This window comes from Bombyx mandarina, chromosome 10 (genome assembly GCF_030267445.1).
Source record: "Bombyx mandarina strain Sakado chromosome 10, ASM3026744v2".
NCBI lineage: Eukaryota > Metazoa > Arthropoda > Insecta > Lepidoptera > Bombycidae > Bombyx > Bombyx mandarina.
Genome location: NC_143217.1, coordinates 6,339,211 through 6,358,815, shown reverse-complemented (window position 1 = coordinate 6,358,815; position 19,605 = coordinate 6,339,211). Strand labels below are relative to the sequence as shown.

The 19,605-nt window shown below is 38.5% G+C and overlaps 3 protein-coding genes across 5 annotated transcripts; 2 read left to right on the top strand and 1 right to left on the bottom strand.

Moving 5' to 3' along the window:
* Positions 1 to 271: 271 nt before the first annotated feature.
* LOC114248734 (solute carrier family 22 member 1) lies at positions 272 to 7,843 on the top strand. The gene is given in 9 exon segments (XM_028182123.2): positions 272 to 638; positions 1,092 to 1,162; positions 1,937 to 2,096; positions 2,720 to 3,046; positions 3,342 to 3,511; positions 3,514 to 3,565; positions 3,655 to 3,866; positions 5,127 to 5,326; positions 6,377 to 7,843. Coding segments are annotated over 9 exon segments (1,533 nt in total). The 5' UTR covers positions 272 to 414; the 3' UTR covers positions 6,494 to 7,843.
* A 5,333-nt stretch (positions 7,844 to 13,176) lies between these two features.
* Positions 13,177 to 15,549, top strand: LOC114248715 (BTB/POZ domain-containing adapter for CUL3-mediated RhoA degradation protein 3). 2 transcript variants are annotated; one of them, XM_028182084.2, is made up of 3 exons: positions 13,177 to 13,431; positions 13,536 to 13,795; positions 13,889 to 15,549. In XM_028182084.2, the coding sequence occupies exons 1-3, from the start codon at positions 13,242 to 13,244 to the stop codon at positions 14,339 to 14,341; spliced, it is 903 nt and encodes a 300-aa protein (XP_028037885.1). In that variant the 5' UTR covers positions 13,177 to 13,241; the 3' UTR covers positions 14,342 to 15,549. The 2 variants fall into 2 exon arrangements, with proteins under 2 accessions (XP_028037885.1, XP_089586442.1); XM_089730316.1 differs by having other exon boundaries at positions 13,536 to 15,549.
* Positions 15,550 to 15,668: 119 nt separating this feature from the next.
* On the bottom strand, positions 15,669 to 18,099 carry LOC114248714 (INO80 complex subunit B). Of its 2 annotated transcripts, XM_089730317.1 has the most exons (4): positions 17,957 to 18,046; positions 17,504 to 17,711; positions 17,072 to 17,427; positions 15,669 to 16,241 (listed from the first exon to the last, which is right to left on the bottom strand). In XM_089730317.1, exons 2-4 carry the CDS (start codon positions 17,553 to 17,555, stop codon positions 15,708 to 15,710), a joined length of 942 nt encoding a protein of 313 aa, XP_089586443.1. In that variant the 5' UTR covers positions 17,556 to 17,711; positions 17,957 to 18,046; the 3' UTR covers positions 15,669 to 15,707. The 2 variants fall into 2 exon arrangements, with proteins under 2 accessions (XP_089586443.1, XP_028037883.2); XM_028182082.2 differs by having other exon boundaries at positions 17,504 to 18,099.
* Between the last annotated feature and the right edge of the window lie 1,506 nt (positions 18,100 to 19,605).

Genomic DNA, 19,605 nt, shown 5'->3' with positions numbered 1-19,605 from the left:
TATCAACATCTCTTTTTAAAGCCACTTTTTTAACCGTATCGAAGTGGCTGTGCAAGACACTAGCTATGTCATGCTTACCAGTGATTAAATGTATAGTAATAGTAGGCTAAAGTCTACATATTTCTCTACAAAACTGATCCAAGAAGACATCGTTAATGCCTTTATTGTTCTCTAAGTTTACCGCTTTTTGCTCCGACTTACTAAGTTTTTATAAAAACGGACACCGCGCCACTGGAAATTAGGTAGGTATGCCAGATAAATACTATTATTATGTATTATGACCTTAGTTTATTAATGGTATGAATTATCAATTATTTCTTATCAGTTATTTAGTTTAAGGAGTTGAGTAGTACATTTCGTTCATTTGAAGTATGTACACATAGTGTTAAAATATTAGTTAGAGAATTGAAAAAAATGGAAACACCATCGTTATATCATCGAGCTCTTTCCGAAGTGACAAAAACTGAAAAATATCAAAAAAAATACGACTATTTATACAATGTAGCACTAGCTTGCCTATGGTCTATGGCATTTAACAATATAATTCTGGCCCTCACGATTATTCCCTATACTTGTGAGATACCAGACGCTCCTAAGAATGTGAACAGAGAAGATTGGAAGGAAATGTGGGTTCCGAAGTAAGTGATACCAATTCTCTTTTTACATCATTCATTGTAGTTTAATCTCGTACATACGATTGAAAAGATTAAAAATTGTGATAAATAACTGGTAAGAACTTTTACGGCTTTAAGTAGGTATTTAGCATTTTAAAAATAATAGTATGTACAGTCTACACAGAATAGAATAATCGTAGTCAGTGGTCGAAGCAAATGATAAGTTCAAATCTTAAGCCTAGTTTGTCAAATTACGAAAGGAGAACTACATATAAATTTTTTAATTAGTATATATTTTAGTGTGGGTACACTCGCTATCAAAATGGCATTTTTTTGTTGTTGTGATTGCACCTACGTATTATGTATACTTAAACTATTTAATTTAAAACACAAAAACTCTATTAATATTATATAACATCTAGATTATATTTTTTTTATATCAATTGTAATTAAGTATTTGATTCATTAATTTTGCAGGAATCAGTTAGGCGGCAATATGACAATATTCAGCAATTGCTTAATTTATGACGAAAATAACAACATCACAGGTACGAATTGAAATTACATCAGTCTTATCTCCAATAGAAAGGTGGTTGTGACATTAAAATGAAAGTACATATTTTGTGTATGTATTCAATTAGCAAAAGTTATTAAAACATCAAAGAAAAAAAAGTAATGAATTTTTTTCCCTGGTAGCTTATAGACGGGTAGGTGAGTTCACTGGCTCAACCTAGAGAATTTGCTAACACTAGCCCTAGCAAGAGCAGTGGTTTGCGAAATCTACCAGCGGATCGGAATCGTGATCCATTGAGAGACTTTTGAACGAATTTGCTTTAAAATATTCTGTAGAATTTTCTACGGTTACTTAATTAGACATAATTAGAAGTACTTTTAGGTTTGATCTCGTTGATTTTGTTGTTTATCTATAATATCAACGACGTTTCGAATAATTCACATTTAGCTTATTTTTTTGTCGTAATTTGACTATTGCGACAGCTACCGTAAAATTATCTATTATATGATATTTACATCTCGGTATTTAAGTTTTGTTGCATACAGAAAGTTAAAGAATATCATGAAATCTGGCAGTTTATTTAACTTAGGTTTTCATATTCACGATTCATAAGATGTTCACAGGTGTTAGATGAATATCAATCATCTTCTATATTAAAGTAGGGTATATTTTATTTCAGTTGCCTCGCGCACCACATGTGAATTAACTTGTTTCTTTAGAGGATATGGATTTTGTAAAATCTTATAATAAAAAATAGCCCTTAATTCTTTAATAGCTTCCAATGAAAACAAAATAAAATACATTTCAGATTGCCAACGTTACCGATACGATAATACTTGGTACAAAAGTACGATTCCTTCAGAAAACAATTGGGTGTGCGAAAAAGAATATTATGTAATAAACATTTTATCACACAACAAGATTTCTGAAACTGTTGGATCACTTATCTTTGGTTGGTTTGGTGATGCGTAAGTCTTGTTAAATAAATTATTATTAATAAGTATTATAAACCCAGAAATGTTGAATTTTTTAGCGTTTTATTTTAATTATGAGGTTCAAGTTTATTGATTTTAGTATCGTTAATGGGCAAATAACCTCATGTCGATGAATAATCGTCGCGTACTGTGAAAGAGCAATAGGGGGTTGGTGACCGCGCTCCCCTACCTATGCTGGTGCTGACCCAGAAAGGTATCGCAGGGGTACGAGTTGACGGCACCGACGAATCACGAGTCCGCGTGAAATGCCTCACCTTGTCCCCAGTGTGCTTAATGCGAGTTTTGTAACGTACTCGATAGCGTAAAAGTAAACTCAAATTTGTATGCAGTTGGAACAGCGCCCCTAGCAGCAAACGTACGCAAAAGTTCCAACTCCATACAAATTTGAGTTTACTTTTACGCTATCGAGAACGTTAAAAAACTCGCACTAAACACACAGATAAGACAAAGCCGACCGGAAAGTCGCTCTTCTTGTTTGGCATTCTAAGTTATTTAAGTACCACTGGGGGTATTTCTTTATTCATAATTTTAAGACGTATTATCATCATAATATTTATTGTCAAAAGTTTTATGTCATAATTTTATCTCTTTTCTAGGTATGGACGACGGTTAACGTACATGATTTCCTTGTTATTACTCGTGATTGGAAGAACGATATCAATAATTTTTAGTCATTCCGTTGTCATATTTAGTATAGGATGTTTAATAGCCGCTTTCCCAGCGACTTCTGCCTTACAATGCACATCTTCGATTTCAATGGAGATATCATCTCCTAAAAGAAGATCGAGTATCGCTAAATTACGATTTATTGCTTCAAGTGTTGGTTTGTGCCTGATGCCCCTATTATATTGGTGGATAAGAGAATGGAAATTATTTATGATTACGACGACAGTCACGCAATTGCCATATTTACTGTGGTCTTGGTAAATATTAAAACTTTATTTTTCATGAAATAGAAAATAATAATTAAAACCAATCTTTGCGATTTATGAAGACGCTTACATTTTCATTTTACTATAATATTTCCGACATTTCGAATACTCACATCACAGTTTTCGTTGTCCGGGACCAGACCTGAATAAACGCGAGATTAAGCCGATAAGTTTTTTTTTTAATTATATCTACGACCCTCGAAAACCGGAGATACCTACTATAAAAAATAATACTAGACATACTTTTTGATTTTTAAAGAACATTGTAATATTTTTATTATTACAGGAAGATGATCGAATCTCCGCAATGGTTGTGGATAAATCAAAGAAACAAAGAGTGTGAGAAAATTTTAGAGCAAATAGCGAAAGACAATCGCACTGCGTTGAACAGCCAAACAAAACAATTGATCTCAGCATCGCATGAAGAACACACCGAAAAACAATTTGGATTCCTTCTTCTTTTTCCAACAAGGAATTAGCCCTTCTTACGATTTTACAGCTTTTTATATGGTATAAGATTTTATTGGTGTTTTTCTGAAACAGAAATTCGTTAAAGCGCCCTTACAAATTACAGATTTTACCTTTAAATATTGTTTTAGGGTATCAGTAACATTAAGTTACACCGTCAGCTTTTTAAGTTCAGGAGAAAGCTCACAAACAAATCCTTTTTTAGATTTTGCTTTTCAGTCACTTGCTGAAATACCAGGGCACTTTTCAGGAGCTTGGTTAGCCGATAATATAGGTCGTCGATATACCTGTGTGGTTTCATTTGGTGTGTCGTCTGTTGCATGGGTCATAATTGGTTTTAAAGGTTGGTTTTTAGAATTATTGCCCAATAGTTTATTGTAGTATTAAAGAAATGAAAATAACTGAACATCGATAGGTATTCGTCCTTAAAAAATAACTAGCGATCCGCCCCCGCTTCGCTTCGGAAACTGTAATTCATTCTTTCATATAAATCTGGTTCTGACAGTAACAAACACAATAAAAAAAGAACAAACAAAAAATCTAATTTTTCCCCTTCTTTTAATAATAGTTCACTATTTTGGCGATAACGGCTTACCAATAAAAGCTGCTGTCACGGGCTTTTTTGTAGGACTATTTGAGATAAATATTTCCATTTTACATTAAATACGTGTAGCTCCAACGGTTTTTGCGGACGGCGCACGCAAAAATAGCTCGCAGATGGCAGATTTTTTTCCTTCGTTCTTGTCACTTATCGTTATATTTTGGGTAATTCACACTATATTTTTATAAATTATAGCCTATGTGTTATTCTGATATATAAGCTTAGTGTCATATTTATTTATTTGGGATCCACAGCCTAAAAAATAAGTTTCAAGCTTTTAGCTCTAAAATGAAGATATTTCCATACAACTTTTCATCCCTCCTTTCAACCCTTTACAACCTTTTTCCGCATTAAAAAGTAACCTATGTCCTTCCTCAGACTCTAAGCTATCTGTGTACCAAATTTCATTTAAATCAGTTCAGTAGTTTTGGCGTGAAAGCGCGACAGACAGACAGTTATCTTCGCATTTATAATATTAGTATGAATATTATTATAGGTGTTTGCTAAATGTTTTCGATTTCCTTTGAAATACGGTTCATACAATTTATCCACACTAATATTATAAAAGCGAGTTTGTTTATTATGCTTTAACGACTCAATTGCTTAAGTACCGAATGGTTCATCTTGAAACTTGTATACACGTTGTATTGAGCTTAAAAAATACATGAAGTACCTTTTATCTGGAAATAAAGTACCATCCTCCATGGATTTTTTTTTCTATGTTAATACAATCGAAATCACTTGTAAAAGTCGGTATGGATTGCTTATAAATACTAAATTCAAAAGTACCTATGTGAAGTACACCAAGCGTGTAAATTAGACCTTTTCGCCAAACTTAAAATAGGTACCTAACTGAGAATAATTGGCTACTACAAGCTGGCGGACATACGTTCAATCGGCAGACTTATAGACTACAATATTATTAGATATTAATACACGTAATAAATAGCTCAATGGGGCGTTTTTCCAGAATTAATTTTAATATTATTATTTTTGTTTCAGATTTTGTCATGTGGCCAGATATCGAATGGATTTGGATATTCGTACAGGTTTTAAATAGATACTCTATAACTATATCTTACTACATTATCAATCTACTTAATATGGAAATTTATCCTACTGCCAAGCGTCAGTCTGGAATGGCTTTGGGCAATTTGATTTCTGGTATAGCGGCAGCGATTGCTCCCTATGTACTTCTATTGGTAAGTTTTGAATAGATATTATGTACAACTGAACGCAAATTTCTATATATAATAAACGATTAATTAAATAGATAGGAACGAATGCTCGACTTACATGGCAGTACTGGAGCCTATGAATCATCATTCATCATTATCCTGCCCTTCTTCCATACTCTTCTATCATATAGGTACCATTTCTTCGATCACTCCCCTCTTACCCATATCGTCTTTCACACAATCCATCCATTTCTTCTTAAGTCTACCTCTTCCTCTATATCCTTCCACATTCATACTTAACACTCTCTTATCAACCTCATTTTCATTTCGTCTCATCACATGTCCATACCATCCCAAACGCGCACTCCTCAGCTTCTCTGTCACAGGTGCCACTTTCAGACTTCCTCTAACATATTCATTCCGTATTCTATTCATTCTCGTTACTCCACACATCTATCGCAACATTCGCATCTCTGCTGCATGCAATCGCCTTTCATCCGTCACTTTAGTGGTCCAACAAGCTGATCCATACAAGACGGCAGGCCTTATTAAGGTCTTATATATCTTCCCTTTTAGGGGAAGAGGAACTGGAGCCTTTGAATATCACAATGTAAATACCACCATGCACCATAAGTCAAGATGTCAAAGTCTCAATAATGTGTAACGGCTGTTTGTCTTTTTGACTCTTCAAAGTGGAACGAATAACGGCTTCGCGGCAAAATAGTGGTAATTATGCCAACGCGCTGTAACTATACTGAGACCTGAGAACTTATATCTCAGTGGCGCATTTACGTTGTAGATGTCTATGGGCTCCAGTAACCACTTAACATCAGGTGGGCTGTGAGCTCGTCCACCCATCTAAGCAATAAAAAATAAATTAAAAAAAAACGCGCCTACAATAAGCCTATCACCAGTAAATACCGCTTGGTTTTTATCACTGTAATTGTGTAATACTCAGAGAATGCTGCTGCCCAATCTCTAGTAAATTTCATAGTCACTATTTACACTGGAAGAGATGGATTCACGCCCTTCAAGGCGGACACCACACAATTGTAATTATCATACGATTTTTAGGGACATAAACACGGATCCTTTTGGTCTTCAGCTATCCTAAGCCTGTTCTCAATAATAGGATTGATGTCAGGCTTAGGCCTACCAGAGACAGAAGCTCGCAGGAGACATCCAATTTGAATTACCTGAAGCCGCATAAAAAACTAGAATGTGTCGAACAGAAAAAATAAATTTGTAGTAACGAAAATTTAAGTAGTAGCCAACTGCAAACTGAAGAAATTTTTTTTCTTAGATTTTTCAGTAAGGCAATAGGTTTTTTAGTGCGGCGTTGTTTCTAGCGTCGAGCTTGTTAAATTCTCAATAGATAAACTCGATCTCATAGTTAGCTATCTCTTGATAAACCCTCGACCTACCTAAATACTCTGTTAAATAATTTGAAAAATATCGAAATATTATCGCAGTAAAATGGAGGGAATTTGCTGAAACTTTATCAATGGACTTTTTGGAAGAACCCAAGAAGCTACATCCAGCGGCTTTGTTTCATTTCTCCTAATTTGTGCACTTTCACAGATCGTAAACAGTTACTAAGCTGTCTTTATTACTTAATATTCAAACCTGAAGAAACAATAAATTAACAAAACTAATCACTTAACTTCGCTCTTCGCGTTCCCGCCAAAAAGTTCCCGATTAATTTCTTAAATTTGCCACCCTGTTCGAACTTCTTCATAATTAATACAGTTTTATTATAGTTATATTCTGTAATGTATTACATCTATTTCGATGAGGGGAAAGGCTATTTTTTTGTTTAAGCGTCATTTTTGAAGCTGTACAGGAGAGCCATTTAAAGTTTAAATTTTGGAAAAAATATCATGACCAAAAACTTCTGCTATTTGGATGTGGTAAGCATAATTGAAAAGTTCAATTAAAACATCGAATTGTTGATAGTACTTACTTACTACTACTGCGCTGGCGCTATGACCCCGATGTGGGTCTAACAATAAACGTCGCCATTCATGATTTGTTGATACTAATACTAAATAAAACGGATCTTTAAGTACAAAGATAAATGTCACGTATTAAACGAAATTTCGCTTAAACCAAATATCCTTTCACCCCTCGATATTATTATGTTCTTTTTATATAATATTATACAGTTATTATAGTTTTTTATTAATGTTCTATGTACATAATTTTTCGGTTGTAACGATCCGCTTAAATTCGTCGAATCTTTCTCCATTTTGTTGTTAAGACGTCTGTTTGATTAAATCCAGTTTTCATAGTGTGTTTCGTGTGCTTGTTTTTATTGTGCTTGTCTAGAGGTGCGTGGCGCTGTCCTGATTATGATGTAAACAGCTTCTGGTACGAGGTGAACCGTGAGCATGTTCATGACAATCGTATCTTGTCAAGAAATTGTGTGTGTTAAAGGAGATAAAATTAAAAATTTGTCTACAGCCATAAAGTTGCAAAAGTAAAAACTAAATTTTCTTTTAAGTATGTTGTAGAAGTTTTATTAAGATTAAAGAATTATCATAATTTGTTGTTTTTGTTCTTAGACTTAATTTGATAAATAATCGAATTGAGCGTGATGAATTGAACTTTTCACTGTCGCTGTGATGCATTGGCATTGTTATTTTCTAAGAATTAAGGTAACCACTTAACACGTGGGCCGTGTGTCGTGGACTCGTCGAACGCGTCGCGGCCTAAAGTCGTGGTCTCACCCGACTCCCCTCGCCGCGCAACCCCGTCGCCGCGACCCCAACCCGCGTCCGTCCGCAAAATTCCCGCGCCCCCGCCCGTAATCCTACGTGAAAAATCCGCGTGGAACCGGGTATCCCAGGCCCTTACGGCCAACAAAATCAACTATTCCCAAGCGCGTAATCTTGCGCACGGGATTCAAATAAAGGTCGCAACGCCGGGCGACCATAGGGCCCTCACTTCTTACCTCCGAAAGGAGAGCATAGGATACCACACCTATGCACTCCAGGAGGACCGCGAGCTCCGCGTAGTAATACGCGGAGTACCAAAAGAGCTCGACGTCGAGCTAATCAAGGAAGACCTAATCAGGCAAACTTACCCAATCATAAGTGTGCACCGTATGCACAGCGGGCGCGATAAATTCGCGTATAACATGGTTCTCGTCGCGTTGGAACCAACCGCCGAAGGCAAACGAATTGCCTCAAGCCTCCGCACCGTTTGCGGGTTATCAGGGGTCACCGTCGAGGCCCCACACAAAAAAGGCACTCCCGGTCAGTGCCATAGGTGCCAACTGTATGGCCACTCCGCGCGCAACTGCCACGCGCGTCCGCGGTGCGTAAAGTGCCTCGGTGACCACGCGACAGCCGACTGTTCGCGGGTCAAAGAGACCGCGACCGAACCGCCGAGCTGTGTGCTCTGCCAGAAGCAGGGCCACACAGCCAACTACCGCGGGTGCCCCAAGGCCCCGCGGAAGCGTCTGGCCAACGCGCCATCTAAAACCGTCGGCCCAAAGACTTCGGCGCCCCGCGCGCCGAAACCTGCCTTCGTGCCGGCACCGGTGCCCACCGTCTCCGCGTGGGCAAAACCGCTGCCGCTCACGTTGGCAGGGAAACCACCGGCACCCCAGCCCCTGCTCGCGCCGCGCCCCGCCCTCGCGCCCGGTCCCGCGCCTCGCCCCGGCCCCGCGCGGCCTGCCGTAAACGACTTTTCAATCGTGCGCGATTATATCGCCGCGATAAATATAGATCGCATGCGCTCGTTCGCCGACGCCATGCGCAGGGCAGTCACGGCCGATGACCGCCTATACGCGACGTTCGACCATATGGACGTCATCGAGTCCGTCTAGCGTACGCTGGCTTGATTACCGGTAATCAATGGCCAACAACGGTAGGGTAAAACCGCGTTCCTTAAAGTTAGCATTTTATAATGCTAACGGACTCGCGCGTCAGCGCGATCAAGTTTATGAGTTTCTTCGCGACAATCTCATCGACATCCTTCTGGTGCAGGAGACCTTCCTAAAGCCCTCGCGTCGCGACCCCAAAGTCGCGAATTACGTCATGGTTAGGAATGACAGACTCTCCACCCGTAAGGGCGGGACTGTCATTTACTATAGGAGGGCCCTGCACTGCGTCCCTCTCGATACTCCCTCGCTCTTACACATCGAGGCGTCAGTGTGCCGCATCGCGCTGACGGGACACCAGCCGATCGTCATCGCATCCGTATATCTCCCTCCTGACAAACCCCTCCTGAGCAGTGACCTCGAGACACTGCTCGGTATGGGAGACGCGGTCATCCTGGCAGGCGATTTAAATTGCCACCACACTAGGTGGAACTGCCATCGCACGAATGTGAACGTGAACGGTAGGCGTCTCGACGCGTTCATAGACGACCTCACATTCGAAATATTCAACCCCCCGACCCCCACGTGCTATCCGTACAACGCCGCGCGTCGTCCGAGCACAATAGATCTGGCACTGCTGAGGAACGTAACTCTGCGCTTACGCTCCATCGAGGCAATGTCAGAACTCGACTCAGACCACCGACCTGTCGTCATGCAGCTCGGTCGCCCACTCAACCGCGAACCAGATACGAGGACCATGGTGGATTGGAAGAAGCTGGGCACGTGCTTAGCTGACACCGCTCCACCAATCCTCCCTTGCGGCCCGGATTCAACTCCATCCCCCGAGGATACCGTCGAATCCATAAACATCTTCACTGATCACGTCTCGACGGCGATCATAAGATCCTCGAAACAAGTCGATGTGGAGGACTGCTTCCACCGCATCAGACTTTCCCCCGATCTTAGGGACCTCGTTAGAATCAGAAACGCGGCAATCCGGGCCTACGATCGATATCCCACGGATTCAAACCGGACTCGGATGCGTCGCTTACAGCGGGAGGTCAAATCCCGCTTAAGCGACGCCCGAAACGAAAACTGGGATAGTTATTTAGAAGAACTCGCGCCCACTCACCAAGCATACTGGCGACTAGCTAGGACCCTCAAGTCCGAAACTATCGTCACTATGCCGCCTCTCGTACGCCCCTCAGGCCAACCACCGGCTTACGATGACGATGACAAGGCAGAGTTGCTGGCCGATGCACTGCAAGAACAGTGCACCACCAGCACTCAACACGCGGACCCCGAACACACCGAGTTCGTCGACAGGGAGGTCGAGCGCAGAGCTTCCCTGCCGCCCTCGGACGCGTTACCCCCCATTACCACTTCCGAGGTTAAGGAGGCGATCGATAGCCTACAACCACGGAAAGCTCCCGGCTCCGACGGCATCCGCAACCGCGCGCTAAAACTGTTACCAGCCCAACTGATAACGATGTTGGCCACCATATTAAATGCTGCTATGACGAACTGCATCTTTCCCGCGGCGTGGAAAGAAGCGGACGTTATCGGCATACACAAGCCGGGCAAACCGAATAACGAAACCGCGAGTTACCGCCCCATCAGTCTCCTCCCGGCGATAGGCAAATTATACGAACGGCTCCTTCGTAAACGCCTCTGGGATTTCGTATCCGCGAATAAAATTCTTATAGACGAGCAGTTTGGATTCCGCGCCAGACACTCGTGCGTCCATCAAGTGCACCGCCTCACGGAGCACATCTTACTAGGGCTGAACAGGCGGAAACCCATTCCGACAGGAGCCCTCTTCTTCGATATAGCGAAGGCGTTCGACAAAGTCTGGCACAACGGTTTGATATTCAAACTGTATAACATGGGAGTGCCAGACAGACTCGTGCTCATCATACGAGACTACTTGTCGAACCGTTCGTTCCGATATCGAGTCGAGGGAACGCGTTCCCGGCCCCGTCACGTCACAGCCGGAGTCCCGCAAGGCTCCGCCCTCTCCCCGTTACTATTCAGTTTGTATATCAACGATATACCCCGGTCTCCGGAGACCCATCTGGTGCTCTTCGCCGATGACACCGCCATCTACTACTCGTGTAGGAAGAAGGCGTTGCTTCATCGACGACTTCAGACCGCAGCTACCACCATGGGACAGTGGTTCCGGAAGTGGCGCATCGACATCAACCCCACGAAAAGCACAGCGGTGCTCTTCAAAAGGGGTCGCCCTCCGAACACCACGCTGAGCATCCCTCTCCCGACTAGGCGCGTCAACACCCCCGCCCCCGCCGTTCGCCCAATCACGATGTTCGACCAGCCCATACCGTGGGCCCCGAAGGTCAAGTACTTAGGCGTCACCCTCGACAGTAGGATGACATTCCGCCCCCACATTAAGACGGTACGCGACCGTGCCGCCTTCATTCTAGGACGTCTCTACCCGATGATATGTAGGCGAAGTAAAATGTCCCTTAGAAATAAGGTGACACTCTACAAAACTTGCATACGCCCCGTCATGACCTATGCAAGTGTAGTGTTCGCTCACGCGGCCCGCATACACTTAAAATCCTTTCAAATCATTCAATCCCGTTTTTGCAGGATAGCCGTCGGAGCCCCGTGGTTCGTCAGGAACGTCGACCTCCATGACGACCTGGACTTAGAGTCCATCAGTAAGTATCTGCAGTCGGCGTCCATGCGCCACTTCGATAAAGCGGCACGACACGAGAACCCTCTCATCGTGGCCGCCGGTAACTACATTCCCGATCCTGCGGATAGAATGGAAAGCAGTCGACGTCGCCCAAAACACGTCATCTCGGATCCTCCCGATCCACTAACGGTGCTTTTAGGTACTTCAAGCACCGATCACCGTTCTCGTCGAACCCGTCGCTTGCGACGAAGGGCTCGACGAGTAAATTAACTCTCAGACACAGCCCACTGAGTTTCTCGCCGGATCTTCTCAGTGGGTCGCGTTTCCGATCCGGTGGTAGATTCTGCGAAGCACGACTCTTGCTAGGGTTCGTGTTAGCAACATCGTCAGGTTTGAGCCCCGTGAGCTCACCTACTAAAGTTAGGGTTACGCTGACATAGCCGCTAGGGCTATCAGCTTAGGTAGGAAAAAAAAAAAAAAAAAAAAAAAAAAAAAAAAAAAAAAAAAAAAAAAAAAAAAAAAAAAAAAAAAAAAAAAAAAAGTGGACTCGTGCACCCATCTGAGCAATAAAAAAATGTTACTTATATTGTATAGTATACGCACAGATCTATTAGCCTGTTATTATATTAATAAGTACAAAATAACGTAGTTACGGGTTAAATCTCAGAGCTCCCTATTTCAAATAGGTTTGCCATAAAATCGGATTCATTGGGCGGTCTTTTGCTCTAAATAACTTTACACCTTGGGCTTGGTCAACAATTTAGAACATTGTCCATGATGTACCGATAATGGACACCTAAAATACGGAGAATTTTTTAGCGTGAACGCGAGGAGCGACGCTGAGCGGATGGTTTCATTTTGTTAATTCAGTGTTTCTTTGAGTTTAAATGTGTAATAATGGTAATTTAATTGACTGTATAGTATTTGGGAGAGTGCACAAATGTGGAAAAGTATAACAAAGCTCCTGGACGTAGCTTCTCGGGATCTTCCAAAAAGTCCACTGAAAAAGTTAATAAATAACCACCATTTCACTAGACTATATTTCATTCGTTTTCATTTCGTTTTATACCTTTAGACGAATTTTGTTTTAAAAAATTAAATGAGAGCATTTCTTTCATTTTGCTCCATATCATTTTTCAGAAAATATAAAATACAAAAGATTAGGCTGTATGTATATATGATATCTTGGCCTTTCCAGTTGAAAAAATAGATCTACTACTCCAAAATCAATTCTATCAAACTACACAAAATCTCTTGAATATCCGTAGCTTGTCTAATTGCGATCGAATGTTGGATTAACTAATAATCCAGCGCTAATGCTCATTTCTGCAGTTCATAATTTAAATGACCCTACTTTATGGTATTGAAACTGCACAAAATGTAGTATAGGTACATTTGGAACAAGAAAATAGTTGAGAGTCCGGGTGTACTGGTCGTTTCGTATTAACGCGTTGATGTTATTTCTTCGTTTTGAAATAATGTCGGGAGATCACAAAACGTTGTTAAAAGGCAGTCCGTCACAATATGTGAAGTTAAATGTGGGCGGCACATTGTTCTACACTACTATCGGCACGCTTACGAAAAGCGATAACATGTTGCGAACCATGTTTAGTGGGAGGATGGAGGTTCTCACAGATTCGGAAGGTACTGAATTTTTATTTTAAAATTCACCAATTTTACCCACTTTATCGATCCGCTGTAAATTATACCAATACTAATAAAAAAAAAACTTTAATTTTCTTTTTTAGGGTGGATTTTGATTGATCGTTGTGGGAAGCATTTCGGTACTATTTTGAATTATCTTCGTGACGGCACAGTAGCGCTACCCGACAGTTATAAAGAGATCATGGAGTTATTGGCGGAGGCTAAATATTTCCTGATTGAAGAGTTAACTGAATCTTGCCTACAGGCCTTAGCCAAAAAAGAACGCGAGGCAGAGCCTATTTGCAGAGTTCCTTTAATTACTTCACAAAAGGAAGAACAACTTTTAATTATGTCCACTTCCAAGGTTAGAATTGAAGACATTTTTAAACTAAATATATTCTTGCCATGTTTAAATTTACTCTGTTCATTTGTCATATTATATTATTCTTGTTTTCAGCCTGTGGTGAAACTGTTGATTAACAGACACAATAACAAGTATTCTTACACGAGCACTTCTGATGATAACTTACTAAAGAACATTGAACTCTTTGACAAACTTTCGCTGCGATTCAGCGGGAGAGTGCTGTTTATTAAAGATGTTATTGGTTCTAATGAGATTTGTTGTTGGTCTTTCTTTGGACATGGAAAAAAATGTGCTGAAGTCTGCTGCACTTCAATTGTGTATGCTACAGATAAAAAGCATACTAAGGTTGAGTTTCCGGAGGCCAGGATATATGAGGAAACACTGGGAATTTTACTTTATGAAAGTCGTAATGGCCCTGATCAAGATTTAATTCAAGCCACTTCGTCACGAGGTGCTGTTGGGGGATTGTCTTGCACTAGTGATGAGGAGGAAGAGCGATCTGGCCTTGCCCGACTTAGATCAAATAAGCAGAATAATCAATCTTAGCGGTTACAGTCAGGCCTGGCACGCCTTCGCAGCTCAAAACGAACAAATGTTTGATATGAAGCTGGCTGTTTTCCGCCACTCTGTTGGCTGCCCTGCTTCGGTCTGTAGACTGTTTTGAGCCTCATTCTTGTCTCTGGGTTTCCCTTTTTGAGCTCTCTAAATAATGTGACAGTGAAAAGTGGGTATAACAAAAAGGCACCCAAGATTTGTGAAAACAAAGTGACACTTGAGTAGGGATTTTTCACTATACTACTGTGTCTTCAAGTGTTGGTGACTAAATGTTTAAAAAGTTCTAGTAATTAAATACTTGCAGTTGTTTTAAGATGTGTAATGATGTAGTATGCACTGACTTTAAACTTCTATATTTAAAAACTCTTAGACACTTAACTATACTTATTCCGTGTACTGTCTCTATTAGTGTCCTCAAAAACATATTGATAGCTCAAGTATTGCCAAATTGATGTTAGTGAAAAAAAAAAGTAAAGATTCAATTGTTCAATGTTAAATATTAATCAAAAGAGTATTTAGCTATTATGTAATTTATATTCTCAAAAATATCACTGAAACTATTCTTTGTTAAAATACAATATATAATCAATGTATAAAAAAAATTATAAAATTAGCAAACTTTAATGTGTAACTGTGCTTAATGAATTTTTGTGTATACTGTGTACGTAATTCATATGTTAGCAGCCCTTTATGCATGAACTTTGTGTAATAAGTTGTAAGTAATGTGAACAAAGACAAGTATGACAAAGTAGTTGAATTAATGTCTAGTCTTATGTCTTCAATTATATTGTGTAGTCTGATAATGCTGGTGGAGATCAAGATGGTATAGGTACAAATGAAGTCAGGTACAAGGTAAAATTTTACTCAAAATTCAATAAAAAATTATGAATACAGTAAATGTTTTGTTACGAATGGAAAGTCTTGCACCTATGCAGCCTGGCATATTATTTGTGTTGAGTTTGTACCTATGACTTAGTGTCAGGAATGTTGAGAGGCTATGTTACTTTAGTATTAAAAAATTCCATTGTGCTGTGTAAATGTGAACTTGTTACTTAGAGCGTGTTTAGTCACAGTGACACTGGGTTTATAGTTATAATTTTATTAAGACTAATCTATGCAATTGATGATGAATGATGAACTATAAAAAACTTACATTTTACTTTTTTCAAAATATATGCTCACTGTCTAGCTCACTATAACTTTTTGTTTTATTTTAATTTTAAAGGGATGCATAATGAATACAACTGCCATACATATTTTACAGTCACCAATCACCATAGTGAAGGCAGCCAGATTAATTTGAAACAAAATATCATTACAGGTAATCACACTTCTATTATTAAAAGTACATTTTTGTTTATTTTTTCAAATTCTTTTTATAACATTCTAAACTACACAGAGGTATGTTAGTTTTAGAACAGTTATATTTTTTTAAATTAACACATCCATCAGCTCCACAGATAATTGGTTTTGGTGCTGCTATTGGAGGTTTCACAGCCAATGGGAATTCAATACCAATGGGCAGAGCCAAGGAAATTTCATTGATATTATTTTTATAAACAATCATGGGCTCCTGTTTTTTGATGGGTTTACCCTTATGCATATTTTTTATGTTTTTAGAATCTTGTTTTTTAAGAAGTCTGTCCATTGTTTTCTTTTTGTCTTTCTCACGTTTTTCATCAGCAAGTTGTTTGCGCTTTTGTGATTTTAGTGCAGCTTTCTGAATTGCTTCTGCTGTCATTACTTTCTCTTTGTAACCTGAGGGAAGAGCGAGTAGTACTTCACCTCCAGGGCTGGTTTCTTTATCTGTTCCCCTCTCGTACATAGCCCTTTGCCTTGCGGTCATCATTTTAGGATCTTTAGGTTTTATCTTCTTTAGTTCCTCATCAACCTAACAATGACAACACATTAGAATAATTCCAATAACATTTTTCATTAATTTTATGTATTTTATTTTATATTACCCTATTTAAGTTTATTGCAACTATGCAACTGAAGACAACCTGAATCTTGTAATAAAGCTTTTGACTTCATCAGTCATCATACTACTCTAATAATAGTATAATTGATTATGCCAAATTAAGTACTCCAATTACTCAGTCTGCTACTATTTAAATGTATAACACGCTCAAACATATTTACAATAAAGTTAGAAAATAATACTTGAAAAGAGCAGCAACAAGATCAAAATTGTCTGAGATGTCAAATAAGTAATAATAATAATAACTTTTTAAAACTGTGTTTTGCAATACAAATTCAGAAGTAAGTTGGTCAAAGAAGAATAAATTAACACTAATCAAGTCATTTAACATTTGCAGACATAGTGAAAAGTTCATCTGGAATCTTTAACATTTAGTACACACTGCTCATTGGACAACACAAGATGAGTGGAGAAGGCTTTCACACTGAGAAAGCCGTACACAGATAGGAGCAATTTTAAATATAATAAATTCATATATACTCTGACAAATAACTTGATTATAGCCCTTATGTATATATAAAATTTCAAGTACATATATTAAATTTTCCATCCTAATTTCCAAAAACAAAGATGCTAACTGACTTACAGTTTTGAGAACTGAAAGCCAGTTCATTTTAAAGAGACCAGTTAAGATAATAGCTTGCATGAAAAAATATATACACTAGACAAGCCAAAGTAGGCCTAAGAACGGAGTTATTAACAGGATGACATTTAATTCACACATTACTGAGTTAAACAACCTCCTCAAGTTTTCCAGACTTTATGGCATCCAGCCATCTTTCTTCTTCGCTAGAAGTTCCACTTTCCCGTCCCTTTTTCTTTTTTTTAGAAGTTACTTTAGGAGGAGTACTTGAGGAAGATCCAGGCAAAGATCGCCTTGAATCTGGTACAGATTTCATTGTTTGTGCTTTGAGGAGATCGGCAGCTGATGTTCCAGGCAATTCTCTCCCACCTTTCAATTTTATTTTATAGGGTTTATCCAAATTATCTTCATATGATACATCGATGGAAGTGTCACTATCAAACTCATCTTGTAGCTTTCTTCTCTTGTGCTTTTTGTGCCTGTGCTTTTTAAGTTTTTTAGAAGGTGGTGTATCTGAAATTAAAAACCATTTTGTGAATGTATTTTGTAAAATGAAAAATAAACAGAAATGTATTAAAAAAATAATTACCAATGACGATTTCATCCTCTGTAGTGCTTTGTTCTCGTTGTCTTCGTACCATTTTGTATGTATGTTACCACATTACCAAACACTAGTAATCGGTGCTCTTAGATTGTTAATTATCTAAATAACGGATCTATTGTATGTTAATTGCTTTAAACATTTTTATATATTTTATTTTTAAGTTTAATATCAGTAACTCAGCAGGTGAAAAAAACTGAAAATAGGTAGATTTTAATATAATATACAAGTGTTAGTACCCTAATTTCTGTCTATGTGCACTACTGAATATATTTTGATATTTTTATAACAATCTTGGGACACTAAGTAATGTCAACCGTTTTATGTCTGTGAATTAACTAAGCTCGGTCTGTTTTGGTATTTAAAAAAGTTGTCACAAACGAATACAAGACTTTTAGGGACATGGTGTGAATAACGAAGAAATTATTGGCGATACAAAACTCATTATGGTTATGTAAAAGGACTTTGATATTTTATTATATTTCTGTAGGTAATAATCAATGAAATAAAATTCTTTTGCAGAACAATTATTCTGTGAACAAGTACTTTTTTCAATTTTGATTGTTTTTTTGGAACTGTCAAAATTAAATGTCAACTTAATTTTTTTCTCCATTCAAACAGGCAAAAGAGACCTTGCTCATACTATCAGTTTATACAGAAGCGAGATAAGACAACACAGATGTTAGATGACATAAAATAGCCTCTGAGTAAATTTTGGGCATTTATTGAAGTACTAATGCATTTTCATATATGCCATATGATTAATGCGCCTTCGTTATTACAAATTTGTATTTGAATAAATACTAAATTAACAAAATAAAACAATTCCCCACCGAACGGCGCGGCGTAGCAATTTTTTGCTTGTATCACTTATTTTGTGTAAGTTGTACTGTATTAATTTTTTTATATACATACATGAACCACAATAAGTTTTGGAAGCTTGGGCAGCCTTGTATATGAAGAGCCTTAATTTGGACCCAGAACCCTCAGGCCGCGAGCTTTACCCCTCTTAGTATTTCAGTTTTTATAAAATATGTACCTAACAAGAATTATGAACGATTTGCACGATGAAGGAATGATTTCATTTCACTAATTATCTAGCTTTGTGAAAAACCGGTCCGTGCGGTGTTGGACTATTGGAATAGCCTCATAACTACTCATAAGCTACCACGATTACGTAGGCAAAAACCAGATCTTAAATTAAAATGAAATTTTATAATTGTTAGGTCATAGAAAACAATACCGAATACAATTTGTATTGTAGATACATGATATAAGATTAAAACACTTTCTTCACGTCTTTAGAATTTGTAAATTTCTTCAACAAGTAACTATTTCGCACGATTCTCTTGTTATCAAAATAAATTTAATTACACTCCATCTTCGAATTATAAGACCTTACTTCAGAGCCCAACTATTTTATCAGAAATCAACATACTGTGCGTAATGAACTATAATGAATAAAATAAAAATGATATTTAAGAAATCTTTTAATTCTTATTAAAGATACCATTTTTGTAAATATTTAATATTACCCAAAAAGGGTACATATATTCCACCATCCTGTAGGTATACCTACATATTTAATTTTGTGCCGTGAAGTACTCCGTTTGTGAAGGGTAGACTTACAAGGATAGACTTTAGAACTAGCATGACGATACAATTAATCATTGCGACTTCGACCCCGATTTCATTGCGGTATTCATAAATATTTAGTTTCTTTGCAATAATGCACGTGATGGTACGTAGAAACATCCCCAGCTGCATTTTTAATGATTCCCATTTTAATGATTAATCCCGCAATTCGCATATTATGTTTTCTTGTTTTGAATTTGTCTCTTGTAAAGTGTCTGTACATACATACATACCTATAGCAAAAATATAGCACTATCTCTTCGGTTATTAAGTTGAAGGACTTGGGACCTGAGGGGCTTTACGACCTTCAAAACAACCATGAATAATTCAGAACTTTACGCCTAACTAATAATAGTAAATGTAGGTATTGTTTACTTGCCCGTGCAGTGTTCAATGCCACTGTATTATCTCAGTTGGATGAGCGCAGAAGGTAAGGTCAATTGGACCGAATGAAT